The sequence below is a fragment of the Fistularia commersonii genome, chromosome 32, assembly GCF_037954325.1.
Source record: "Fistularia commersonii isolate RoL2024-O1a breed Wild chromosome 32, RoL_Fcom_v1.0, whole genome shotgun sequence".
NCBI lineage: Eukaryota > Metazoa > Chordata > Actinopteri > Syngnathiformes > Fistulariidae > Fistularia > Fistularia commersonii.
This window is the reverse complement of record NC_141315.1, coordinates 8,932,825-8,956,813: the sequence shown is the minus strand read 5'-3', so window position 1 is coordinate 8,956,813 and position 23,989 is coordinate 8,932,825. Positions and strand designations below refer to the sequence as shown.

Below are 23,989 nucleotides of genomic sequence, written 5' to 3'. Positions count from 1 at the left end.
TAGTAATTTCTGTTGTATTAACCAAATATTTGGAAAAAAGTTTGCAAAAAAAAAACTTTACAGTTACACCTACACTTACATTTTCTCACAAAAAGAAAGATTAAATAAAACAACCTGGAAGAGACCACCTGTTAGCTTTTTGTTGTTTTTGGCAATACGGTTCGCGCGCGTCTCCCCCCCCCCCCCCCCGCCATTTTTGTAGTTTTATCAACATCAGGCGAAAATGACGAGGCACTTTTTTCGTTCAGTCACATGAACCCTTGACCTGGGGGAGGAGAAGGAGGAGGAAGAAGAGGAAGAAAAGGAACAAATCGACTTTTTTGAGCGCTTCCGGGGGTTGAGAGCGGAGAGCGAATTGACTAAACAAAAAAATACTTTACCGAGGAAATGATGCGGTAAAGCGCCGGGAATGGAGATCGTGGCGAACGCGGCGGCCGAACTCGGCGGCTTCATCACCGGCGTCCTCAACTTTTTCACCGACAGGTTTCTCACTCCGCCGCTGAGGGCCAGCCTCCGGTACCTGGAGGAGGCAGACCTCCAGACCCTGACGGGAGGTAAAGAAATCCAATAATAGTTATTATTGTCGCAATTATAACTACAACTTTTTGTAAGTCGCTTCGGATAAAAGCGTCCGCCAAATGACTAATGTAATGCAACAACAACAACTACAATACTACTACTACTATTACTAATAATAGTAATATCATGATTTATTGTCGTATTACTATAAAAATCAATATTTTTAATCATGATTATACTTTATAATACTTTTTAATACTTTAATAATAGTTTAATACTTTAATAAAAGGATATTATATGTATATTATGTTGCAATATAATTTCTATTAATATGATTATTATTTATAATAATAATCATAATAATAACCGTGGACCATCTGATGATGCGCCATGCCTCTGGACTCCAAATATAAATAAAGAATAAATAAATAAATAAAAATAATCATTCTCAAAAGAGTCATAATCTTAATTAAAGTGAATGTTTTTGTCAATAATGCTTTCATTCACACAAACAGAATTGAAATAGCGTTACTCTAAGTCCAACGGTGCAAAAGTACAGCAAATTATAAATAATTTGTCACAGAGAACAACGACGAGTTATGCTGAGGTCGATATGATTAGAGTGCAATTTTCAATTTGATAAGAATTTTAAAGTGACAGAAATAATGAGGTGCAGTTGCAAGTTAAAATAAAAAAAAATTATCACATGCTCTGGTTTGCGCATGCATTAATCCAGATTATTAGTTCAGATCAACTGGAAAAGTGTGTTTTGTGTGTGCTGAAAAAGAGAGTTTGAAAAGAGCCTTTGTTTCTTTTTTTTTCTTAGTTTCGCTTTGCATGCCTGTTCTTAACTCCTGTGTTCTCCACCCCTTCTAATAATCCACTTCCTCCTTCCCCCCAGAGGTTCGGACGATCAAGGCCGGCTCTCTATGGATGCATACCGGGGTGGTCATCATGGCCGTCCGGCGTCCTGGATGATTTTTGTGCAGAGAGGTATTTTTTTTTAAATAAACAAAACTTCCTTAAAAAAAAAGAGGGCAAAAAAAAAATTGCCTAAGAACTGCATATTTTAAAGTCTTGTCACAAATGCAGATCAGATAAAATAAATTGAATTGCAAAATAAATAATCTAGTCTTGGTTAACATCTCACTGCCGTTTTTAAACACTACTTTCAGTTATCATTAAAACAGCAAGTAGATTTATTCATTCATATTTTTTTTTTCCAAATGTACCTGGTCTAGGGAATTTTTACTCACAATGTTGATTTTCTCAACAATGAAATGATCAGAACCTGACAAATTACAAAAGAGCAGAAGTTACAAAACAGCGACGACCGAATGGATCAGACAAAAGAGGAAACAGATATTTTTTTTAAAATGGTGGTGTATTTGCCGTGTATTTGCTGAGCTCAACTGAAATCTTTCATAAACTAAAAAATAAATTTAACCACTCATCCGTATCTCAAGATACCCCAGTAAACAAAGGATGAAAGGATGATTTTCTTAAAAAATAAAAATAAAAAACAATCTTTCGTAATGGTCATTAAAGCAAACCAATCCTTGTGTTGCCGCTGTATTTTCACATGGATTACAGGAAAAAAAGGGCTACTGTAAATTTGATAATATGCCTCTGACTTCAGGAGGCTGCAGAGCTTTCCTCTCTGAAACCCCAGCTGGACCAGCTCGGGGTTCCCCTCTATGCTGTGGTGAAGGAAGATGTCGGCACGGAGGTCCAGAACTTCAGACCTTACTTCAAGGGCGAGATTTTCTTGGATGAGAAGGTTCATGATGACTCCTTTTCCCTGGTTTTGTAATGTTAGCTTGTTTTTGATGGTTTTAGTGGATGTTTGTTTTTTTTTGTGGGCGATGAATTGGAGGATTGTTGTGATATTTCTGATCTCCAAACCAGACCCCAGTTGTCCGTGCGTCATTTCACACTTTGTTAAGACACTCAAGTTATTCAGAATCTGTGATGAATCGGTTTAGACATGCATGAATTTTTGTTTTTTTTTCTTGCTGTTACAGAGGCGTTTTTATGGACCCGCTGAGCGAAAGATGGGCGTCCTGGGGTTTCTGCGTCTCGGGGTGTGGCTGAACAGCCTCAGGGCCATCAGGAATGGCTTCATGGGGAATATCCTAGGAGAGGGTTTTGTTCTCGGTGGCGTCTTTGTCATCGGCCCTGACCAGCAGGTAAAACACGATCTGAAGTGATAAGCCAATTTCTACCCGCTTTTGCTATTTTTCTTTCTCCTCACTGTTTTTAATATTTTTTTTTTCTCAGGGAATCCTTCTGGAACACAGAGAAATCGAGTTTGGAGATAAAGTCAACGTTGACGATGTGCTCCGAGCCGCCAGAAGGATTCAACATCAGCTACAGCCTTTAGGGAGGAAATAAGAGCCTCGTACGATTGGTCACTTATTGCCCTGTCATCTTGCTATTGCTATTGCTAATGCTATTGACTCTCCGTGTTCGCCTTCACACCAGCCTAGAATCGCAGTAATTTGTGGTGTGACAGAATGGTAAGAGTGTCCGGGTGTACTCATGATGGCCTGGTTTTAAACTCGTTTCGAGGAGGCAGACCTGATATCCAATACTCGGATTCCCTGCATTGTTCTGTCATGCTGTACTTACTGTGAAACAATAAAGCCTGTCTTCACAATCAGAATCAGAAAATGTTTATCTGTCCTCAAGAGGCAATAGGGAAAAGTATTTGCACCATTTTTTTTTTTTTTTTTGCTTATTTCGTCGTGATTTTTATTTATGTTTTAGTTTTTTATGCAGCAAATGTAGCAATAGTTTACATTAAGAATTTATTATGTATACGGTACATGTGAAACAATTGCCTGACACTAATTCCCCACACACAAACAAGTCAGCAAGATAATTATTACCTTTCAATATCCTTTAGATTATTTTATCTAATTACTTGCAGAGTTCTTTTTAGTTGACTGACAATATTACAATTTTCAAATATCTTTTAAAACATTTTGGTTGGAGAAAAAGGAAGGGTTTTGTGTGCACTTCTATCTCTGGCCACTGCTCTGCGCCAAATACAACTTCATTGGTTACGTCCATTGAGGAACGAGGAAGAAGATGACCGTGGTTTCTTTTTTAAGAGATGATATAACATTTGGTTTACATTTAGGAAACGAAAAAGATGAACTCTGTCAATGTGATTTTAGGTTTGGCCATGCAAAAATGTCCCTCCCAATTTTACCTTCTTTAAAAACGATTTTGAATCATAAAAAAAGTCTTGAAAAATTATGGAGTAATCCAAAAATAAAAAAATAAATAACTGTTTTATGAATGATATTCCCTTAGATCCTTTTAGTTCAATAAAAAATAAAAACAAACAATTGATCCTATACAAAATTAGAGACTGTATGTTTCCTCATGCCAGGTAATTGTAATTGTAATTGATGTACAACTGAATTTAGCTATGCTTGTTTGTTTATATGTTTTTCTTGTTTATACTTCATAAGTTCAATTAAGATTAAAAAAAGAAAGAAAATGACTGAAACCACTCGGAAAAGTTGGGAGGACAACAGTTTAATGCTAAATAATCCTGAAAACTAAATGTAATCTAGATTTATTTTTCCATTTACATGAGCATTTTCAGTGTGTTTCGCCTTAAGTGATGCTCATGTTAAAAAAAAAACAAAAAACAAAAAACTGTTTCATTCTCTAAATCGAGGACAAGCTCTTTAAATGTGTTTGAAATCAATTGAAATGGCTGGTATACATTATGTTATGAAGTGTCGTTTTAATGTATATTATCCAAGACTTTTTCTAGAATAATTCCTGATCAAGGTCTTATAACTTTTTTGTCATTCACCTTTTTTTTTTATTGTAGTTTTCAAGTCAAATTTGAATTTTTAAATATACAAATGTAATTTTCTTTTTTCCGTCTGCCTTTTCATGAAGTGTAGTTCCAACCATGACCACTAGGATACGGGGCTCCCAAATCGGGACCCCAGGAATTGAGCCGCTAACAAGTGATTGACGTGACATTCACCCAATCAATGCCTCTCATTTGACCGAAATCCAGCCTATCCTGATGAGTTAGAGGCGGGGCTTATTAAGGACGCGTCCATGACAGGTACAGTGGCTCATTTTTTATGCTCAACATGGATTCGCGCAGGTGAACTGGACCTTCTTTTTTGATACCGATTTAAAGTTTCTATAGTGAATTTACCGGATACATGAGCTCGTATTATTATCCGGCTTCATTCCAGCACCAGATACCCGGGTGTACACCCAAAATTAGGTTACGAGTATTTAAAATGTGGTAAGTTTTGTGATTTAAATAACACCACTGGTATCGTCGTGTGTAATTGTGTTGTTTAGCTACACGCGGAGGGATATTTTACATAGGCGTCGCGAAATAAGGCTCATAGAGGGTGTAACGTTATGAAGCCGTGTCGTAAAAAAAGTTAAAATTTAAAAAGAAATTCAGAAAAACCTGTTCGTCTCGGCTATTACGCGTAAGAAGAAGGTACGTCGAACCCCGAAGTGACATGAGGACGCGCACTGTCACCGCGGTTAAGTTTAGTGATGGTTGCCTTGGTAACGCACCACGTGACGTCACGGCTAGATGTGGGTCAGCTGAGAAATAAGCCTCCTGAGGATCGAAAGCAAGATAAACTTTTAGATTCTTTTGAGTGTATTGATTCATTAATCTCCCCGAAACTGATAATGTTATTTTCCTCCTCACCTCCAGACGAGCGAGGAGATGCATCATGGGCAGGAATGGACCGCAGAGTGACTCCGCCAAGCCAAAAGTTCTGCCAACATGTCCACCGGCCGTGTCCATCAGTGAGTGGCATCTCTGCTGTTTTCCACATCCTGTCAGAGACACAAACAAGCCGTAGATACTTAGTTCAAAACAAAAATGAAGCTGATGCTAAAATGCCAGGTTTGGCCATGGCTTGCAGGATCATCGCTGAACCAGACCCCCGAACCCGTTCAGTAACATTACTTAAAGTAACATTACTACAAGTCAGGGTGAATGAAGTACGTTAACCCGAGCCTAAGGTTGGTTCAGGGCAGCTGGATGTGCTCCAAACTGAAAATATTATGCGGGAAAATTGAATCGTGAGGCGCATTATTCAGCATGAAAGTTTCAGTATGGAGGGAACAAAGACCCCCTTCCTTCTGCTGCTGTAGCCTCCTCGACACGGAGCTGAGACCCCGACGGTGTGTGTGCGTGAAAGGGGACCCTTCAGGCCTCCATGGCTCACCTGTCAGGCCCGTCCGGCAGGGAGAAGACCCCCGGCCCCAAAGGCTCGCACACGGCTACGCGCGACCTTTTACGAAAGAAGGAGCAGCGCCGGCGAGGAATCCGATCCTCGTCACCCATGGGTCGGGTCATCCTCATCAACTCCCCTGTGGATGGTAAGACCGTCACACCACTGTAAGCATTAACGTACACTGGAAAAGATCTGATATTCTGGAGAGAATCAAATGTAAACAAATGTTTTTTTTTTTTATGCAAAAGATGTCAGTTCTTCAATTCCAAGGTCACTTACCAATATAGGGGTGTTGTTATGTGACATGGTTAGGCGGCGACGACAGCGAGGACCTTCACACCATCACAGTAGACAAGAGTGTGGACGGTAAGCTGGGCTTCAGCGTCCGCGGAGGATCCGAACATGGCCTCAGCATCTTCGTCAGTAAGGTGGAGGACAACAGCACGGCCGGTGAGATGATATCAGAGAGAGGAACAAGGTTTTACTGTCTGCACCCACAGTCTGGTTAAACCATGGCTTCTGTTTTGGACATTTCTCTTTTCTTTTTTTTTTTTTTTGTTTTAAATTTATTTTCTTAAATGCTTTTTCAGAAGTTGTTTATTTTTCAAAATGATCAAATCTGGCCACTAACACCTTCATAAAATCTTCTTACCTAAATATAATCAAAAAACTAGCAAATAAAATTGTATTAAAAAAATCTTTCATTGATTTAACAACTAAATCAGCCACCAAATCACATTTGAAATCTCAGCAATAAATTACGGCGAATCAACGAGAATAAAAGAAAAAAAACAAAAAACAGAACAATACCTTAAAAATTAACAAGATATTACCTATATTTAGCAAGACTGGAGAAAAAAAAACTGCAAAAATATCCCAAATGACTGAAGATAAAAAGTGAATAATAAAAATAAATTACTTAGATATGTGACGCTGTGCCAGATGATAAAGATAAGCAGAATCCTGAACTAAAATCCCTGTTTCGGCTTGAAAATCTAGGGCTGTGTCTGTAAGTAAACCGACCGAATCTACTATTTCAGATGATTGGAGAAAGAATTGGACCAATATTCAACAGAATCTCGGAGCGGCTGAGTTTTAACATGCGTGCCGTTTGTATCCAGAGGATGCCGGTCTGTTGGTGGGCGACAAACTGGTGGAGGTGAACGGCGTCAGCTTGGAGAGCATCACCATGAGCAGCGCCGTCAAGGTCCTGACAGGCAACAACAGGCTGAGGATGGTGGTGCGACGCGTCGGCAAAGTCCCCGGCATCCGTTATTCCAAGGAGAAAACTACATGGTGAGGAGAGACAAGAAATGTTAGGCTATTTGTTTATTCCCGGCCCATATGGAAGATAAATGTCATGCATGGTGATCGTTTGGAAGACTTTATGGATATCATAATTTTTCTGCTTTTTTTTTTTTTTTTTTGCCCTAATCAACTCCTTACCCAACATATGGCTCGGTTCTTTCTGTTTTCTGAAAAACCTGGAAAAGTGACAGGATATATATCTAAACTCTTTATCGGGTACTTAAATGTATTCTTTACTCCTGCATCAAATTTAGGCTCTATTTTAAAAAAAAAAAAAATAATAGTAATTTTTCACAGTGGCTAATTTCTCAAACTTTGAAAATAATTTATGTTTATTTGGCAATATTTTTTGGATATAAATGTAAAGCATTCCATATTTTTAGGGTGTCTTTCGATGATACAACTAACAGTGATGAAGAAATTACTCCAGAGCACCACATATGATCTTAAATCCTTTCCGAGTCGTGGCTGACAGTCCAGTCATGTTGCAGCAATTGATATTTCCACTATATTTTCCAGGGTGGACTTGATCCACAGGCGCATGGTGGTGGAGGAGAGCGGACACACACCTTCGGAGACCAGTTCGGGCGCCGCCCTGCAGAGGATCGTTCACCTTTACACCACCTCCGACGACTTCTGCCTGGGCTTCAACATCCGCGGCGGGAAGGAATTCGGTTTGGGAATCTACGTCTCCAGGTGAGAGAAGCCACCCTGGAGCACCGACGGCCAGACTGTCGTGTTTTACGGACTTGATTTCTTCTGTCCCTGCATGCTCAGACTGGATCCCGGCGGCCTGGCGGAGCAGAATGGAATCAAGATGGGCGACCAGATCCTGGCAGCCAACGGCGTGAGTTTCGAGGACATCAGCCACAGCAGCGCCGTGGAGGTGCTGAAGAGCCACACTCACATCATGCTGACCATCAAGGTGAGGATGCAGACCTCTGACACACACAGCAAGAGAGAAAAATGTCAACAGAATCACTAACTGTTGGACTCACAGTCACCTTTTTCTCAGCTTTTTAAGGAATCATCTTTGTTTTCATCACCACATTGACAGAAAAACCTAATTTTTCTCCTGAACTTACATCGCATGTCGATTAATGGAAAAAAATGTCTGATCCACACTTTGAAAGTTAAACTTTACCAGTAATAACATTTATTTTACTGCCACTTCTTTTGCTTATATTGATAATAATGAATGTTACATGTAAAGAACTTTTTGTACATTGGATGCTCTTCTGCATACTTAACACTCCTTTTTTTAGTTACAAAGCAGAAATGCATAAGGATAGAACGGGATGGATGCCATTCATGTATACAAGAGGTGCATTTCCTTGAGTTTTTTTAAACCTAAAAGAGCACGAAAGACAAAAATGCTAACTGTGAAATATTCAAAGCCAAAGCCAGGTTTATTATAAATTTCTCCGCATGTATTGGACAAACAGGGGAATGGAGAAGATGTTTCTCACAATCCCACGGTGACATGAAATTAACAAAGTAATAATAATAATAATTGAAAGAAAATTAACAGTAAAGCGCGCCGTCACATTTAACAGTCAAATTAAATATTCAAATAAAGTCCCCTAAAACTGAAAGGGCCAGCTGAGGCAGACGTTCATAAGAGCCTGATTAAAATTCATCCGTCCCGTGAGTCGGATCCCAGGGTTGCTCACAGACGCAGCGTCTGGGTTCCTCTTAGTTCTGCTCCGGTGGACGTTAAAGAGCCCCGAGGACAGAGAGCCTCTGCGTTGTGATCTACCTGTCAGATAAAGAGCCGGTCAAAGGGTGTGTGTGGCGACTCGGGAGGATCAGAAGCTACCAGGGATTTGCCTGGTGTGACACCAGGAGACGAGCTCGTCCCCGTTGAGAGTGGGAGCTGTTTTTGTTGAATTTTAATCAATAGATCAGATTTCATAATGACCGCCCGGTCCTTTATTAGCGCCCGGTTTGAATATCCGGACGTGCATTAACTTTCTGACGCGTCTCCTGCCTGCCGTCTTAAATTCTCTCCCACGTGGGCCCGGCGTGGAGCGCTCGGAGGGGGGACACGGGGGCCGACAGCTGGCACGCAACCTGCAATATTCCTCGCTCGCTTTACTGCTCGGAGCTCTTGTTTCGCGTCGTGAAAAATAGCCAGGCCGCGTGCATTATTCACCAGGCCGCAAGGGGATCGGGTGCTGATCAAAGCATACGGCCGGGGTTTTGTGCAAGTTTTACTCCGTGACGCCTGTCTTTTCCCCCGAAAATCAGATAAAAACAAAGCATCGCTCCACGGAGGAACATTCGGGAGTGTTTGCGTTAGAGCGGAGCGACTGCCCTGGTGACGGCTCCAGCCACTACTCTTTATCAAATATGGCGATCCCATATAGGTTTCAAGGTCTCTGCTGTATCTTATTTGCATATCTGTGACTCTGTCTTGACAGGAGGCCGGACGATACCCTGCTTACAAGGAGATGGTGGCAGAGTACAGGTGGCTGAATAAGCGTACGTATCCGACGTCGACGTCGAGGAGCAGATTTTCTTTTCAGAATTATTCCAAACTCCCACCAGCGTGTTTAAGGTTCATCTGTAAAAATGAGCTTGCTGTGGAATCGACATAAAGAGCAGGGCAAATCTTTTAGATCAGAATAAGAAAACGCTTTCACGTAAAAAAAAGGAATCTGCCAAAACCAGCTTATGAGAGAAACGCGGAATAAGTGCCGATTGGCTTTCAGCCGCTTGTGAAATTAACATGAGACACATATCAAGGCACTTCTATTATATTTCACCTGAAATTAGTGTCTCTGTTGGTAAACGTAAAGACCGGAAGACAGAAGGCTAGAAGTCGGGTGTTTTTTATCCCCCTCAGTGGCCAACGGTTCTCAGAAATCCTCGTCCCAGGGCTCCGACTCGAACTCGTCGGCCTCGTCTCTGTCGTCCGGGACGCCGGTCAGCTCCCTGAGCGGCCTGTCCCAGGTCATGTTCCCCCCCAGCCTGACCTTTGGCTCGGACATGGTGGACGTCTGCATCTCCACGGAGGACCAGAGGTCAGCCGCGCCCCACTGGAGGGTTTTTTTTTTTCCTAATTTATTTTACAATTCTACCAGACTTTATATTTCCATTTAAAGGTAAATGGAAGGGACACAAGACTTGATTAAATACACACTGGTTTGATAGACGTTTCACTTTGTTTACCATTTTAAACACGTTTTACTGCACTGTTAAAGGATCTACACTGGAGGAAACCATAGCCCTGACTTCTTATCAGTAACCAGAAAATGAATGAATAAGTAAATGACAATCACATAATCAGAGTGCTTGATGAGGGTTTACTCAGATGAATATATGTAAGTGTGTTTGACATATATAGATTTATGTGACAGCCTTAATTCGATCATTATCTTGCAGAAACTATAGCTTTAAAACCAAGTCAGTACCTTTCATTGCTGAAAACTACCAAAGTTTTTAAGACTGGAATCATTTCAGTAAATACATGAAAAATATGATGTACAGGAGCCAGCGTCTTTTCTTCCTAATAAGAAATGTGATATTAATGTTATTAACAACTACATTTGTACAGGCTCTTATTGTTTTCACTTTTCCGCACATGTTCAAAAACAGGCACGCTGTTAAATCCTGTTTTTTTTTTTCATTTAAAACATCGTGTCCCCGTCAGGCTGGAAGCCGAGCGCACAGAAGCGGCCATACAGACGGAGTCGTGGCTCCAGAGGACGGGCGCAGAGACCACCCGCAGCCTGGGTCCCACCACCCTGCTCAGAGACACCCTCATCTCCGGCGGGGACGCCAGAGAGTCGCCCAAGACGGCGGTGCTGCTGGCGCTCAGCCGACCCAGCCGGCCAATCAGCCGCTCCCAGAGCCAGGTCACCGTGGCAGGTGGCTCACAAGGAGGACGGGGGGTTATTTCAGTTCCACTGTTTATCGTCCTTTTAAAATCTCCAAATGTTTATGTCATGTTTAGGTGAAATTGAAGTGGGGCTCCTGAACTAAAGTTATAATTCCACATCTGCGCGGTGTCGAACAACTTTAAATCAACCTCCAGGGCAGCTGGTTTTCATGTTGTAATGAGCTCCCTGCTCCAGAAAAAACAACTAAAAAACAAATAATTTCTCAACTATTGCAAACCCTAGAATATTTCAGACCTAAATTGTTTGTAAAAACTGTGAAAAAAAGGTTTTGCTTAATTACCGTGTGGAAAATAATGTGTAAAAACAAACCTGATGTAAATTAAATAGTTTGGGTTTTCTGAACGTTGTAAAAATGTGGGTTTTAATTTAACAAATTTTATGTACTCTCTTCAAAAGTATCTTTAATCATGTTATTCCCAATTGGCCGACGGCTCCTCGGCAGAGATCAAGCAGAAGAAAGAGAAGAAGCAGAAAGGAAAGGAGCCGGAAGCGAAGACCCCCCTGCAGCGCTCCAAAACCCTGGTCAACCTGCTTTTCAGGGGCGGCCGCCGGCGCTCAAAGTCCCCGTCCAAGGACAAGTCCGGCCGAGGTGCGGCCGCCCGTCTTTGTATCTGCACGCTTGCTTTTCTGCGAGCAGCGCCAACCCTCCCCCTCGTTGTGTCCAGAGGGCCAGAGGCCCCGCGGGGAGATGCTGGGCCTGGTGGAGGACATGGCCCGCCGGCTGCTGACGGAGGAGGAGACGGCCGCCGTGATGGAGGCTTGTCGCAGGGTGAGGAGGGCGACGCCGGGGGTCACGGGATTAGTCAGATAATTGTGTCCCTAGTTTTGATGAAGAGTACTTTTAAATTCAAAAGAGGTTTTTCACAAGTACTTTTATATGTAAAATTTGTGCTTTAAGTTTTTTTTATAGTTTTTCTTGTTAGTTTTTTTGTTCAACTTCAGGCAAGATTTCTCTTTTTAATTATCAATTAATTAAAAAAAAAAAAAAAAAAAAAATATATATATATATATATGTATATATATATATATATATTTCAAATGGCTTAGTAAGCAGCCACTTTAAGACAGTCTCCTTACAATTCAGCGACAAAAATACTACAAAAACAAAAAGGAAGAAATACCAAAAGACAAAAAAAAAAAAGATATATATACATATATACACACACACACACACACACAATTTTTTGGTCTTTTTGTCAAAAAAAAACCCAATAATAAATATATATATATATATATATATATATATATACACACAATTTTTTTGTCTTTTGGTATTTCTTCCTTTTTGTTTTTTGCAATTTTTGCAATATTTTTTGTTTTATGCAATGTTCAAAAGGTCTTCCTTGTTCATTTTAGGGTGATATTTTTGCTATTTACTCAGGATGACGGTAATTGTAGCTGAATTGTAAGGAGACTGTCTTAAAGTGCCTGCTTACTAAGCCATTTCACCCTAAATCCCTCTGCTGGTGTCTGTATGTCAGTATGTGGAGGAAGGATCGGTGGAAAACTTGATACGACACCTGCTGGCTTTGCTGGACAGGCCGGAAAAGCTGCTGCTGCTGAGGGAAATCAGGTGAGGAGGGGTCACGGGGGGTCGTGGGTGGGTGAGGGGACTATTTGTAGAAAGGAAAAAAAAAGTTAGATGAGCAGTGATTAATGAAATACAAAAAACTAATTTATGTGGTTGAAACTTTAACATGAAACCACGGAGATGTAAAGAATTTTCATCTTCATGAATGAGCTTTGACTTGTGTTTCACAATGAAGTTTAATTGTTTAATCATCTATATATAAAGTTTTAATGAGTTTTAACAGCATGACAACAAAATGTGTTATTTACATAAATCAATACAAATCTGACATTTATTGTCCAATATAAAATCGTTTAAGATAGGAATATTTAAATGCATTAAATTAAAAAATGTACTCCTAATTTCAATGGATTTCCTTGTAATAGTCAAGATTTTTTTTTTTTTCAAGATTTTCTTGCTATGATAGGGTTTCTTAATGAATGTCTTATTATAATGAGTAGATTAGTCACTTCTGGCTACAGTAACTTGGGGGTTCAGTGAGCCCCCTCAACAGATGTTAACAGTGGAATTAAAATACTGCCAGATGGGGATTAGGGATTTAGCATGATAGTAATCTCCAACTGAAATGTTACTCGATAATTCGCTAATTAAAATGCTTTGTAATGTAAAAATCCCTGCTGTCCTGTTCTAGAATGCTGCTTCCTCCCTCTGTCTTGGCTGTTTTCAATGACCTGGTGGAGCCCATTGAGGCTGAGGCCTACGATATCCTCAAGTATCGCTCAGGTGGGTGTGAGACAAGCTCTCGTCGAGATTCCAAGTCACAATCCATAACATTCAGTTTGCGTTTACTTCCTTACCGTAGTGCGAAGTCCTCCTCTTCGCTCTCCAACATCTGGTCGAATACCCAAACGTCGCCTCATCACCCCCATCCCAGGTCCTGCCGTCCACGCTCTGATTCAATACATACATTTGTAAACAAACTCATTGAAATGTAACAAGGCCAAATAAGTGCTTTCTTAGAAATTCAGAAAATAAAAAGGATTCAAAATATGTATATACATTTTTTTCAGTAAATATGGACTTGATTAAAGAAAAAAAAAAATTTTTTTTTGCTATTCTTAATTGAATTAAAAATGTAAAAATCAATGAGGTGATGTTGAAAAGAACATTAAGAACCGTTTTGTTCTCGCTCCAGACTACCGGGGGGGCTTCGAGCTCCACACTGCCGAGGAGGTGGAGAAGGAGGTCCATCTGCTGGAGGAGCTGGAGAAGCTCAGCCTCTCGCGGGAGCGTCGCCACGCCTCCCGAGCCTTCGCCCCTCTGCTGGACGTCCCGGTGGACGGCTACGGGTCGGACCCGGGGGACGCCGCCCCCCCTCCGAGCCCCCTCCCCCCCAACTGGCTCCTGGCCCGCAGCGACGACCCCCGGCCTCCCCTGCGAACCGACATCGGCACCGTTCGCTCGGTGCACTTCGACGATATTTCCCCGCGTTCGCCCTCCGACAAAGCGGAGGTTAGAGGGCGTGGCGGCGCGTCTCCCTTCAGGAACGGACGCCGCCCGGGTGTTAAGGAGGGGGTCGGCGACGGGGGCGCGGAGGCGGTGTTCACCCTGCAGGGCTCCGGCCGGAGGAGCCGCCCGCCGCTGGCGCAGGTGTTCGACACCGGACGGCGGACGAACGGCCACCGGGCCTCGCCTGAGCCGGAAGTGGAGTTTGAGCTGAAGACAGTCAGCATTTCCAAGACCAAGCAGTCCCTCGGTAAAAGACGCTTCATTCATTGATTCAGACATCAACAGCAAACCATTATCGCTATTGAAACTCGAAAAATTGAAATAAAAGTGAAAGTTGAAACTGAAATTCTCCAAATAAGTGATTCACGTTGTCCAGGAATGATACTTTGAATGGTCTGAATTTTGATTTTCTCCAAGCATTTTAATGGCTTGTGTTTCAAAAAGCGATACTCTAGAAACATTACTTTCATTTTTATCTTCTTAATCCAGGGGACGTAACTTATTTCTTAGAAAGCATATTTTAACCTGCTAATTCTTCCAGAATAGACGTCTCAAATGATTTTAGCGTCACGTCTGTCTGAGATAGAACATTCAGAACCATCTATTCTCTATTTAGATGAACAACCCCTACATTCCAGTGGAAGATATTTTCCAAAACAAAGAACTTGTGAGTCTCCTAATTTTCTGTAAGAAACAAATCTGAGGTTTTTGACATTTCAGGCATCAGCATTTCCGGCGGAATGGAGTCCAAAGTTCAACCGGTGGTGAAGATCGAGAAGATCTTCCCCGGGGGAGCAGCTTCCACCTGCGAGGTGCTGAAGGTAAGGATACCAACAAGTTTCGTTATGGAATATAGACAATAATCTTGCTACCAGTGCAAAAGACAGATTAAAAATATGTTCGATTGCACACAACTACCCTTTGTCACAGCGGGGTACTGCGGTCCATGCGGATGTCAGCAGAAACAAGAGAATTTCTCAAACGTGGGACGTTATCTGGAAAAAAAAAAAAATGCAAGAGAGATATTAACAACATAAAACTCAGCATCAATCCTTAATTTACCTTTCAAGTCATTTCAACATGTGTTAAATTCAAGTTATAGTTCATAGAACTGATGCTACTGATCCCATAGAACGCTACTCATTGTGTTACGCTAACTAGCAGAGGCAGCGATAGTGCTAGGTGCTTCTTGGCTAACTGACTAGCTAACCGACTGAATCGCACAACAGTTTTGTTTGGCTTGAATGGTTTAAGCGCGCCTACGTCGGTAGCTTGAACTTCTGCCCTGTGACTGCAGGCGGGCTTTGAGTTGGTGAGCGTGGACGGCGTTTCCCTGCACGGCGTCACACACCAGCACGCCGTGGACATCATCCGGAAAGCCTTCAGCCACAAGGCCAAAGACCCCATGGTGTTCATGGTCAAAGTCCCCAGGAAGCAGTGACGACACCCGGCGGGCGGGCGGGCGGGCGACTCTGAGGTCAGCAAAATTTAGCGGACTTTTTACGCCGACTGTAAATAAAGAGGGAAGACGATCAATTTAATTGGGAGGACATTCACCGATAAGATCGATCACATGGAGAGAGAGAGAAAGAGAGCGAGAGAGAGAGCGCCCCAGATGCCTTTGACTGCAGCACAACCCGGGAGGCCAATTCTTGTCAGGACTATTATTCATAGTTTTGTATAATCTACAAGTCTGAACGGTTATCGCAGGAGGACAATCTGGAGTCAGAGTGCCTTTTCGAGGACTGCTTCAGCTTGATGTCTGACCTGAAGGGGGCAGCCTTGTGCCACATCTGCATCCTTGCTCGCGTTGCACCAAATCGCAATTGAATAATGAGGCAATTATAAACCACTTTGTGTTGTTCTGGCGGGATCAGTGTTGAAATAAACATGAACCGAAGCATCTCCGGTTATTGGGGCTTTAGAACAAACTGACGACAACGTGGATTCAATTTTATGCCTAATTGTAAACTGATGTCTTGGCAAAATAACCAAAAAGAAAAAAAAAACAAAAAAAAAACAGGGAAAACTCTAGCGTGAAATAACACAATGACAAAGATATTAGATTTAAGCTTTATTTAAAAACATAGGTTTGTTCCGGAAATGTACAACATGAAAAATATACATGTGTCTTCATACAAATATTTATTGTGGACTATAAAATTATACCGAGGAACCAGAACAAACATCCACATGTACATTAATATACAGGCATTATCGTGTAGGAGCAGAATATCATGTACAACATTGCTTTGGTTTATTCACAGTGGAGTTTGTACTGTTTTAACATGAGCAGAAAAAGAAAAGTCTTCTTCTTGACTGATGTGTCCTTTCCAGTTTATTTACACCAAATGTCAATTTAATCAGCAGAAACACCGAACACAGAGTGTCCTCTGGGATAATGTGTGTGTGTGTGTGTGTGTGTGCGTCTTTCAGGGAAGCACACACTAGATTTTTAAAGTCGGTGCAAAAACAAAAATCATCCTAGTATCTGTCGACGGAGCCCGACGGGTGGCAGACCTTTGGAGCTCATATGGAGAGAACGGAGCGAGAAGGTCAAGTGCATAATTATTTCTGACTTCTAGTGACATCTGAGCAGAATTCAAACGTAACGAATACTTTTTAGCGAAGAAGCGACGACGGCTGTCAGCTCAACATCGGAAAGACAAAACGGTGACGCCGAAACCTTCATTCAACCGAACAAACGTCGAAACGTTCGTTTCCCGATGGGAATTTAGACAGAATTCTCGCTCAGCCCAGCAACTCTGGTAAAACAAGGCAGAGGACTGACCGTCCGCGGATGGGGGGACTGGATCTTAGCGTATTATTTATGTTTGTTTCATTAGTTTAAAATCCACAACCAATTTGGACGATGACAAATCAACTTCTCATATATGAACATCTTCACCATGAAGAGCCGCACAATAAAAGTTTTTTTTTTTCTGCAAAGATAGAATCAAAATGATCTGCGGTGTCAGAAAGACGATGAGTATATTTATTTTGTCGCCAGAAGAATGAGCGTTGGTGTAATTCAGCTCGTAGGCAATTTCATATATATATTTATTAACTTGTAGAATTTGTTTAAGTAAACTAAAGATAATGCTGTGTTGATTTTTAACATTCAGTAACTTGTCTGTTTGCATGACCTTAGGGAAAGAAAAATGGAGGAAAATAATTTGTGTTTACTTTGTTGTTCTTTTGTAATTAAAAGAGGAAAAATGAGGATGATAAAAACAAAATGATCAGATATATTTTTTTTTAACATGAGATCATCCGCGAGGAGCGAACGAGGGATTCAAGTGAGGGAAAATGTCCAAATATCAAGTTCCGAGAAACGGTAGCCGACGGAGGTCCTTCATTTGTTTGCTAGAGGAACTAAGACTCTCCTGCCCCATTAGTTTTCCATATCACCCCTGAGCTGCGCCTCCGAGGACGTTTGCCGAGAGGTTTTCCTTTTTTTTTTCCCCCTCAGAAGCTATTTTGGGAAATATTGCCGATAAAGTGACGGGGGCGGACATGATGAAGCCATTAACTCGCTGCTTTAAGGCGTCGGTCCCGTCTGTTCCAGGTGTTGTCGGAGTGTCTTGTTTGGAGACGTAAATCATTTTTACGTAACAGCAGCATTAGATTAGCTTCCTCTGTTCATTCCAGAAAAGTCAAATAAGACGGGAAATTTCTATTTACCTTTTTTTCCTCCCCTCTTGGCTTTAAGGCTGTTTGTTCATCTGCGCTAATGCCTGATTGTAAAGTCTCTCACATGTAGAAGGTTGGGATTATGTCCAACATCAAAACGCTCGCAGCCAAGTCTGGATTAACCTGAGAAACCGGGACGTGATTTCTGGAAAGATCAATTACTGTTGATTTTTTTTTTCCCCCCCCCAAAATATTATTCTTGGCATGGTGAGACAAACACCATTCTGTTCCAGCGGATTAGCGTCTGGCAGCTCCAGATCTTTGTAGCTCACACAAAACAATATTGGATTTTAGAGCCGGGCACAATATCAAATACCGCTCTGCCGCGATTGCACATCGGGGATTTATTTAATATGGAAAAATGACGATGCGTCACTTTGCATCCAGACGTGGATCCCTGTGGTCAAAATATTGTTTGGCCACTAATTTGTTAATTAAGTCCTTCACTTTTGTGGACAATAGTTGCAGAAACATCAGCAAGAGTTTAACTGAAAATTAGCATCAAAATAATGACGGGGGGAAAAACGGCCAGGAAACTTTCAGAAAAGTCAGGGGACGGATCGTTGCGGGATCTCAATTGATAAAAACTAAATCCAGTCACGTCGTTGTCAGATTCCGACTTTGGCCTTCGGAGGCTTTCCGAACCCGAGTTGAAAAGCACTTCAGTCGGGATAAATAAAGTTGTGTTTTTCTGGGTTGGTTGAGAGGGGGCACCACAACTATACAAAGTGGAGATGCTCTGTTTCCGAGAAAACACGTCATTAGCGCTCGGCTGATTCACCGGCTCATAAAGCAGCGCGGCGAACGTCTGGTCTCCCACGTTTGCCCCCCAACGCCACCGAGGCGGGCCGGCTGCTGACACCGAGTGGGAGTGTGGCGTTAAAGCCGTCGGGGAAAGTGGAGTCGCAACCGAGCGAGGGGGAGGATGGTGAAAGGTTGAGTGATGTTAGTCATACGCGGCGAGTCTCCCGCAGACGCGTGGAACCCGGGTGAGGGGGTGATCGCCACGGCGATGGCGTGTTTGCGAGCGCGGAGGCGGGGAGTCCCGGGCTGCGCACAAACAGCTAATTTGCGTCCGAGTGCGAGTCCTTGGAGAAATGACGGCTGAGTCGAAATGAAGCGGGTGATTATTAGACTGCGGTATTTGAGAACAAAAAACTCGGGAGTTTGTTTTTGTCCATCGGGGGAATTATTTTGAAAAAAAAAAAAAAGGAGCGAGGCCGACGACAAACCTATTGGACATTTACATGTATTTTCTTTTAATATTAGTTTGGTTTCATAGGAAATATTGCATTTGTCAATGGGGGGGGGGGAGGAAATTTTCCGAGTTGCGGTCTTCAAAAAGAAAACCTCTTCCGGACAGTGAAAGGATTGACGTGGACTTACATGGGAAGTCATCTGGGCATATGCTTCCTCTGCAGCTCTACCTGGGGACCTGCGCAAAAATCACTGCAACAATTTTTCACAAAGAAAAAAAAAGGAAAAAAAAGGAGGGCAGATCACTCTACCTTGACAAAAATGGTGTGAGATCCATGTTTTTTTTTTTTCCATTGGACGGTGACCAGGAAGCGGAGGTTCGGGCTTTTGTGGCATCAGCTCAGAGTGCTTTTAACCTCCTCTCTCGGCGTCCTCGCAGAATCGGATCGGATCCGCGTGGCGTCGGCGGAAAGGGACGACAGTAGTGCAAAATGAAAAGACGACGAACAAAACCGGAGTCAGATTTCGGTGGCGGCGATCTCGTCGAAGTTGATCTCGTTGCCGCTGCCCTCGTCCTCCTCCCTGCTCTCCAGTTCCTGACTGAGCTCCTGCAGCAGCTGCTCCAGCTCGCGGTTCCTGCGATACATCTGCACGTAGTTCTCCTGCAGCTGCTTCTGGTAGCGGATGACTTTGTCCTTCTCCTCCTGCCATATCTTGCGCTCCTCCTCGAAGCTCCCGGCCTGCTGCTCGGCCCGCTGGCGCTCGAACGCCAGCTCGGCCCTCATCCTGTCCATCTGCGCCTTCATGTTCTGCAGCGCCTCGCCGCCGCTCTGCCGCTGGGCCTTCGCCTCTTCGCCGTCGTACGACAGCAGCTGCTCCTCGGCCTCCTGGAACACCTGACACTGTCTATTTCCCGGACCCTGACTGGCTAAAGCCTCTTTGAGGTGCGTCAGCTCCCCTTCCAGGCGCCCCACCTTCTCCCGGAGGAGCTCCGCTTCGCTCTTGCGTCGCTGGAGCTCGTTCTCGCAGACCTCCAGCTCCAGCGTGCGAGTGCGGTTGGTGCCGTGGGCCTCCTGGAGGAGGACCTGGGTGTTTGTCAGCTCGCCGCGGGTCTCCCGGAGTTGACCTCGCAGGGAGACGATCTCGCCCACGCGCTGAGCCAGCTCCCCCTGCACCTCCTTCAGCTGCTGCTTCAACAAGGAGATCTCACCCGACTTCTGACAAACCTGTGGACGGGGGGGGGGGGGGGGAGAGAGAGAGTAAACAAACCGCTTCGGTAATTTCGGACCGTTAGCCGCGGTGCAACAATACCCTCAACTTTGTTTTGTTTTCGTCGGGGAGCGTTGGGGAGGGGACCCCGAGACAAAGACGGAAGGCGGCGCTTAACACGTGAACGATTTCCAAAGCCTGCAAATCCCATCTTTTTAAGATTTCTCTCTGCAAGAACACTCTTGCACAGAAACCAGAAAGTGATTTTTTTCACCCATTCATATAAAGACTTTGGAAAAGCCATCACCCGCTCACAACTTAAGACTAGTTTTTTAAGAGTTTGAAATCGGAGTCCAATCTCAGACTGAGAGGTTACAAAGACCTCACAGTAGATCGTGGATTGAAGAGACTCATGGAAAACTACAACTAGACTCTATTTTTTCCCCCAGCATGCAATGTTTTGCCGCGTCTCTGCCGCCAATACACTTTGTTTACCAGGTTTTCTTTTCCGGTTTAATTGGAGCTCATCTATTGGTTGTGTTACATCATAAAGAGTGATAGGTTTGATACGGTCATTAAACCCAAGACAGGGAAAGGGCTGATCTAAGCCTGTGAGATGACGGCCTTATACTTAAAGACGGAGACGACGGGAGCGAATCGATTTTTTCCCGTCTTCTAGTTTTAAGTCTGCGACTGTGCGAGTCGTGAGGTGCGAGCCCAGCATGAGTCCGTACAGAGGACGGTTTGTTCATGTTTTTAATGACGCCTCTGTTCCGAGACCCACCTCATTCCAGCATCGTGTGTGTGTGTGTGTGTGTGTGTGTGTGTGTGTGTGTAGTGATGCTCACCTCCCACTTGGTCTCTTCCAGACGAGGTCCCAGCTGGATCTTCTCATGCTCATAGGAGGTGCAGCGCTCCTCCAGCTGCTCCCTCTCCTTTAAAAGCTGTGAAAAGTCCTCCTGCAGCTTCTTCTTCTCCTGCTGGAGCTGATACACCTGCAGCCGGGACCGAACCGCCGGGTCATCGAGCGGCCGCGAAACGTGCACGAGTGACCGACGGGCGGAAGCCGACGCCGGACGAAGGCGGCGAGGTTCTGACCTGCATCTGAAGGACCTGCTGGGCTCGTTGGGCCTTCTGCGAGGCGGTTTGCATCCTGGTGGCGCAGCCTTGCCTCAGCTCCTCCAGCTCCAGCTCAAAGCGCTTCTGCTTCTCCTCGTACACCTGAAGACGCCCGGCAACAGAGCAGCGGGAGAACGGTGACTGGCGGCGTGCGTCGCCGGCGTCCCTCTTCCGCAGGAGGCCACGAGTCGCTCACCTGACAAATGGCCGCTTCGTTCTCGTCCAGGTTGTCTCGCAGCTGCTGCAGCTCCAACTCCCTCTCCCGGAGCTTGTCCTCCAGGTCCCGAACCACGCCCTCGTAGCCCTCCGCCGGCCCGGGGGAGCGCCCGCCGGAGCCGCTGTCGGACAGGGGCTGCCCTCGGCCGCTGATGGACCCCGAGCCCGTGCTCTTACTGGAAGACGAGCGTCCGCTGTCGGAGTTGGAGTGTCCGTGCGCGCCGACCGGCGGCGCGTTCTTCGACGGCTCCAGATGGCCGGCGGCCGCCTCTCCCGGCGCCAGGTTGTAGCCGGCGCCGCTGTAAGGAGGCAGGCTGGAGAGGGAGTTACGGCCCGAGTCGGACAGAGACTGGCTGCCGCCGCCGCCGCTCCGCCCGCCGCTGTACGAGCTGCGTTTCTCCGAGCAGGACGGCGACGCGTCCCTGTGGGAGGGGTTGAGCGCGCTCTGGCTTTCCGGCGCGTTGGCGCAGTGGCGAGGGGAGAGATACTGCATGGAGGCGCGGCTCTTGGGAACGACGGGTTTGAAGGCGGTGGGACGCAGCACGCTCTTCTCCATGTTCTGGAATCGGAAAGAGGACAGGACGAGCGTTTAGGGGCAAGAATCATCCACAGGTATCCAAATAAAACGAGACCACGCGGCGAATGAGGGCTCCTCTTTAAGAAATTGTAATTAGTCCAAGGACGGAATGATATTAAGAATAAAAGCGTGATTACTTATAGTTTAAATGTGCTTCCCAGCTCAAAGATAAAACCTTGTGCGTGTGATGGTGCTAAAGACTTGTCAACTGCGCTCGACACGACGATCGACGGCGTCACCTTCTCCAGTTTTCCCGACACGGGGATGATTTTGGGCGGAGGTCCTCCGACGGTCCCGTTCGGCCCCGACCCTTCTTTGGTCTCATCGGCTCCGAGGCCCGGGCTCCCCGCCGAGACGTGGTTGTCATTCCAGTCTCCGGCGTAGTCCTCGCACAGGTAGCTGTAGTTCCCGTTGCCGCTCTCCTTCTCCAGAGCCCTGCCGGACGTCGCGGCGCTCTGCTTCTTCCCCGGAGGGCTGCGGCTCTGCAGCGAGGCCTCCTGGGGCGACTCCGCCGCCCTGCACGGAGCCCCCTGCGAGGGCCGCCGGATCCTGGCGCCCATCTCCGAGTGGTGGTCCTGGTAGGGGGCTGGGCGGGCGGCGACGAGGCTGCTCACAGACCCCATGGGCTCCAGGCTGGAGGGCGGCGCGTTGACGGGAGGCGAGGAACCGGATGCGTGCCGTCTGCGGTGTCCGCCGCCGCCGCCGCCGCCACGGCCGGGGTTGTGGGGCTCAGCAGATATGGGCAGAGCCTGAACCAGGGCCATGCTGGCAGCTTGGTGGGGTCACTCGCTCTGAAAGGAAAAGAGCATTTAAAAAAAAATAAATAACGTCGGATTCAAACGCCGTCCTTCAAAACGCGCTCTCAAATCTACAGTCGGGTTTAGACCCGACCGAGTCGCTAATCAAACTAGCGCCGAGTTGAGGAAACAAGACTGGAAACTCCCGGGTGTAAAGTACTTGAAGTTCCCCGGAAACATGTCTTGGTCGTTTACCGTAAATCCAAGTCCAAGTCTTAACCAGTAAAAGCAAGTTCAAGCTCGGCCTCTGAAACTAATCCCGGCGTTAAGTCTTAAATCCAACGGTCCAGTGAGACTTCGTTCGAAAAACAAAACCGAAAAGTCTCGCTCATCTCACAAACAAATCAACTCACGCGATAAGCACTTTCGAGACGATCCCATGTAAAAATTAAAATGACTCGCAGAAGAACCACCGACAAAGAACCAGGCCAAGAACGGCAAGAGACAAATAATTTAAGGCAAGTCCGAGACCTCGGATTTAATCCAAGCGTCAGGCGGAGTTCTTGCTCTTTGAGCACTTAAAGCACTTTTCTTTTTTTTTAAATTTTCTCATCCCAAAACAATGATGCGTTCAAGGACTAACCAAGTGCTAATAGAAAGACGACACGCAGCTGACATACGTTGGAGTGAAAACTCCAAATGCCCTGCGGCGGCGGTGGCGGCGGCGGCGGCGGCCCACACACGGAGAAACAACTCAGGCCATTCAACGCGCCTGTTGGAGCAGCAAAAATGAGGCCGGAGAAAAGAGTCCCTTTTCATTTCAGATGTGAAACGGCTTCGAACCATGCTGGGATTTTTTTTATTTTTTCCCCCTCTCCTGATGGCAACAAAAGCTACTCTCATCTCACCGCACATTTTATCAGCCCTTTAAGAATTCCTGCGAGTTCCTCAAAGGGAAGGATACAAGAGCGGACGGGCGGGAACCGAAGAGTAGATTCTGCTAACGGGAAATACCGGGGTTTCTCACTCCGGGCTAGTAAATATGACGCAATCGGGCTGCGATGTCCTCTCGTCGCGGCAAAACCCAAAAATTAAAACAGCTCTGCAGGGCAGCCATGTCTGGCGAAGGCGCGGATCCCGTCGTCGGGTTTCAGGCCGGACCGGAGAATTCAGTTTTGCGTCCTCCTGCACGTTTGCGGTTTTCAACCCCCGTCGTGTTG

General features: G+C 45.0%; 2 protein-coding genes, 2 long non-coding RNA genes and 1 pseudogene across 7 annotated transcripts in view; 2 read left to right on the top strand and 3 right to left on the bottom strand.

The window, feature by feature from the left end:
• Positions 1-246: 246 nt before the first annotated feature.
• LOC147215388 (peroxiredoxin-like 2A) lies at positions 247-3,181 on the top strand (annotated as a pseudogene). Its single transcript, XR_015104225.1, has 5 exons — positions 247-554; positions 1,421-1,512; positions 2,159-2,299; positions 2,544-2,708; positions 2,800-3,181. The product of XR_015104225.1 is annotated as a peroxiredoxin-like 2A (transcript).
• A 1,582-nt stretch (positions 3,182-4,763) lies between these two features.
• On the top strand, positions 4,764-16,091 carry LOC147215385 (PDZ domain-containing protein 7-like). 2 transcript variants are annotated; one of them, XM_086140039.1, is made up of 18 exons: positions 4,764-4,807; positions 5,240-5,334; positions 5,686-5,913; positions 6,081-6,218; positions 6,890-7,064; positions 7,596-7,772; positions 7,854-8,001; positions 9,500-9,560; positions 9,925-10,102; positions 10,732-10,949; positions 11,424-11,570; positions 11,647-11,750; positions 12,463-12,554; positions 13,204-13,295; positions 13,375-13,446; positions 13,708-14,268; positions 14,742-14,842; positions 15,319-16,091. In XM_086140039.1, the coding sequence occupies exons 3-18, from the start codon at positions 5,751-5,753 to the stop codon at positions 15,460-15,462; spliced, it is 2,571 nt and encodes an 856-aa protein (XP_085996165.1). In that variant the 5' UTR covers positions 4,764-4,807; positions 5,240-5,334; positions 5,686-5,750; the 3' UTR covers positions 15,463-16,091. The 2 variants fall into 2 exon arrangements, with proteins under 2 accessions (XP_085996165.1, XP_085996166.1); XM_086140040.1 differs by having other exon boundaries at positions 4,765-4,807; positions 5,780-5,913.
• On the bottom strand, positions 4,987-6,923 carry LOC147215387 (uncharacterized). The gene is made up of 5 exons (XR_015104226.1): positions 6,877-6,923; positions 6,048-6,183; positions 5,760-5,904; positions 5,234-5,364; positions 4,987-5,140 (listed from the first exon to the last, which is right to left on the bottom strand). It is a non-coding gene; the product is annotated as an uncharacterized LOC147215387 (long non-coding RNA).
• LOC147215386 (uncharacterized) lies at positions 14,275-15,403 on the bottom strand. Its single transcript, XR_015104227.1, has 3 exons — positions 15,285-15,403; positions 14,940-15,016; positions 14,275-14,836 (listed from the first exon to the last, which is right to left on the bottom strand). It is a non-coding gene; the product is annotated as an uncharacterized LOC147215386 (long non-coding RNA).
• LOC147215384 (leucine zipper putative tumor suppressor 2 homolog) overlaps positions 16,085-23,989 on the bottom strand; it is a 31,451-nt gene continuing 23,546 nt past the window's right edge. For both annotated transcript variants that reach the window (XM_086140041.1, XM_086140042.1), the window contains 5 exons: positions 22,272-22,823; positions 21,436-22,014; positions 21,219-21,341; positions 20,969-21,115; positions 16,085-20,137 (listed from right to left, as the gene is read on the bottom strand). In XM_086140041.1, the coding sequence (XP_085996167.1) occupies positions 19,430-20,137; positions 20,969-21,115; positions 21,219-21,341; positions 21,436-22,014; positions 22,272-22,796 (2,082 nt within the window). In that variant the 5' untranslated portion in view covers positions 22,797-22,823 and the 3' untranslated portion in view covers positions 16,085-19,429. The remainder of the gene's footprint in view (positions 20,138-20,968; positions 21,116-21,218; positions 21,342-21,435; positions 22,015-22,271; positions 22,824-23,989) is intronic.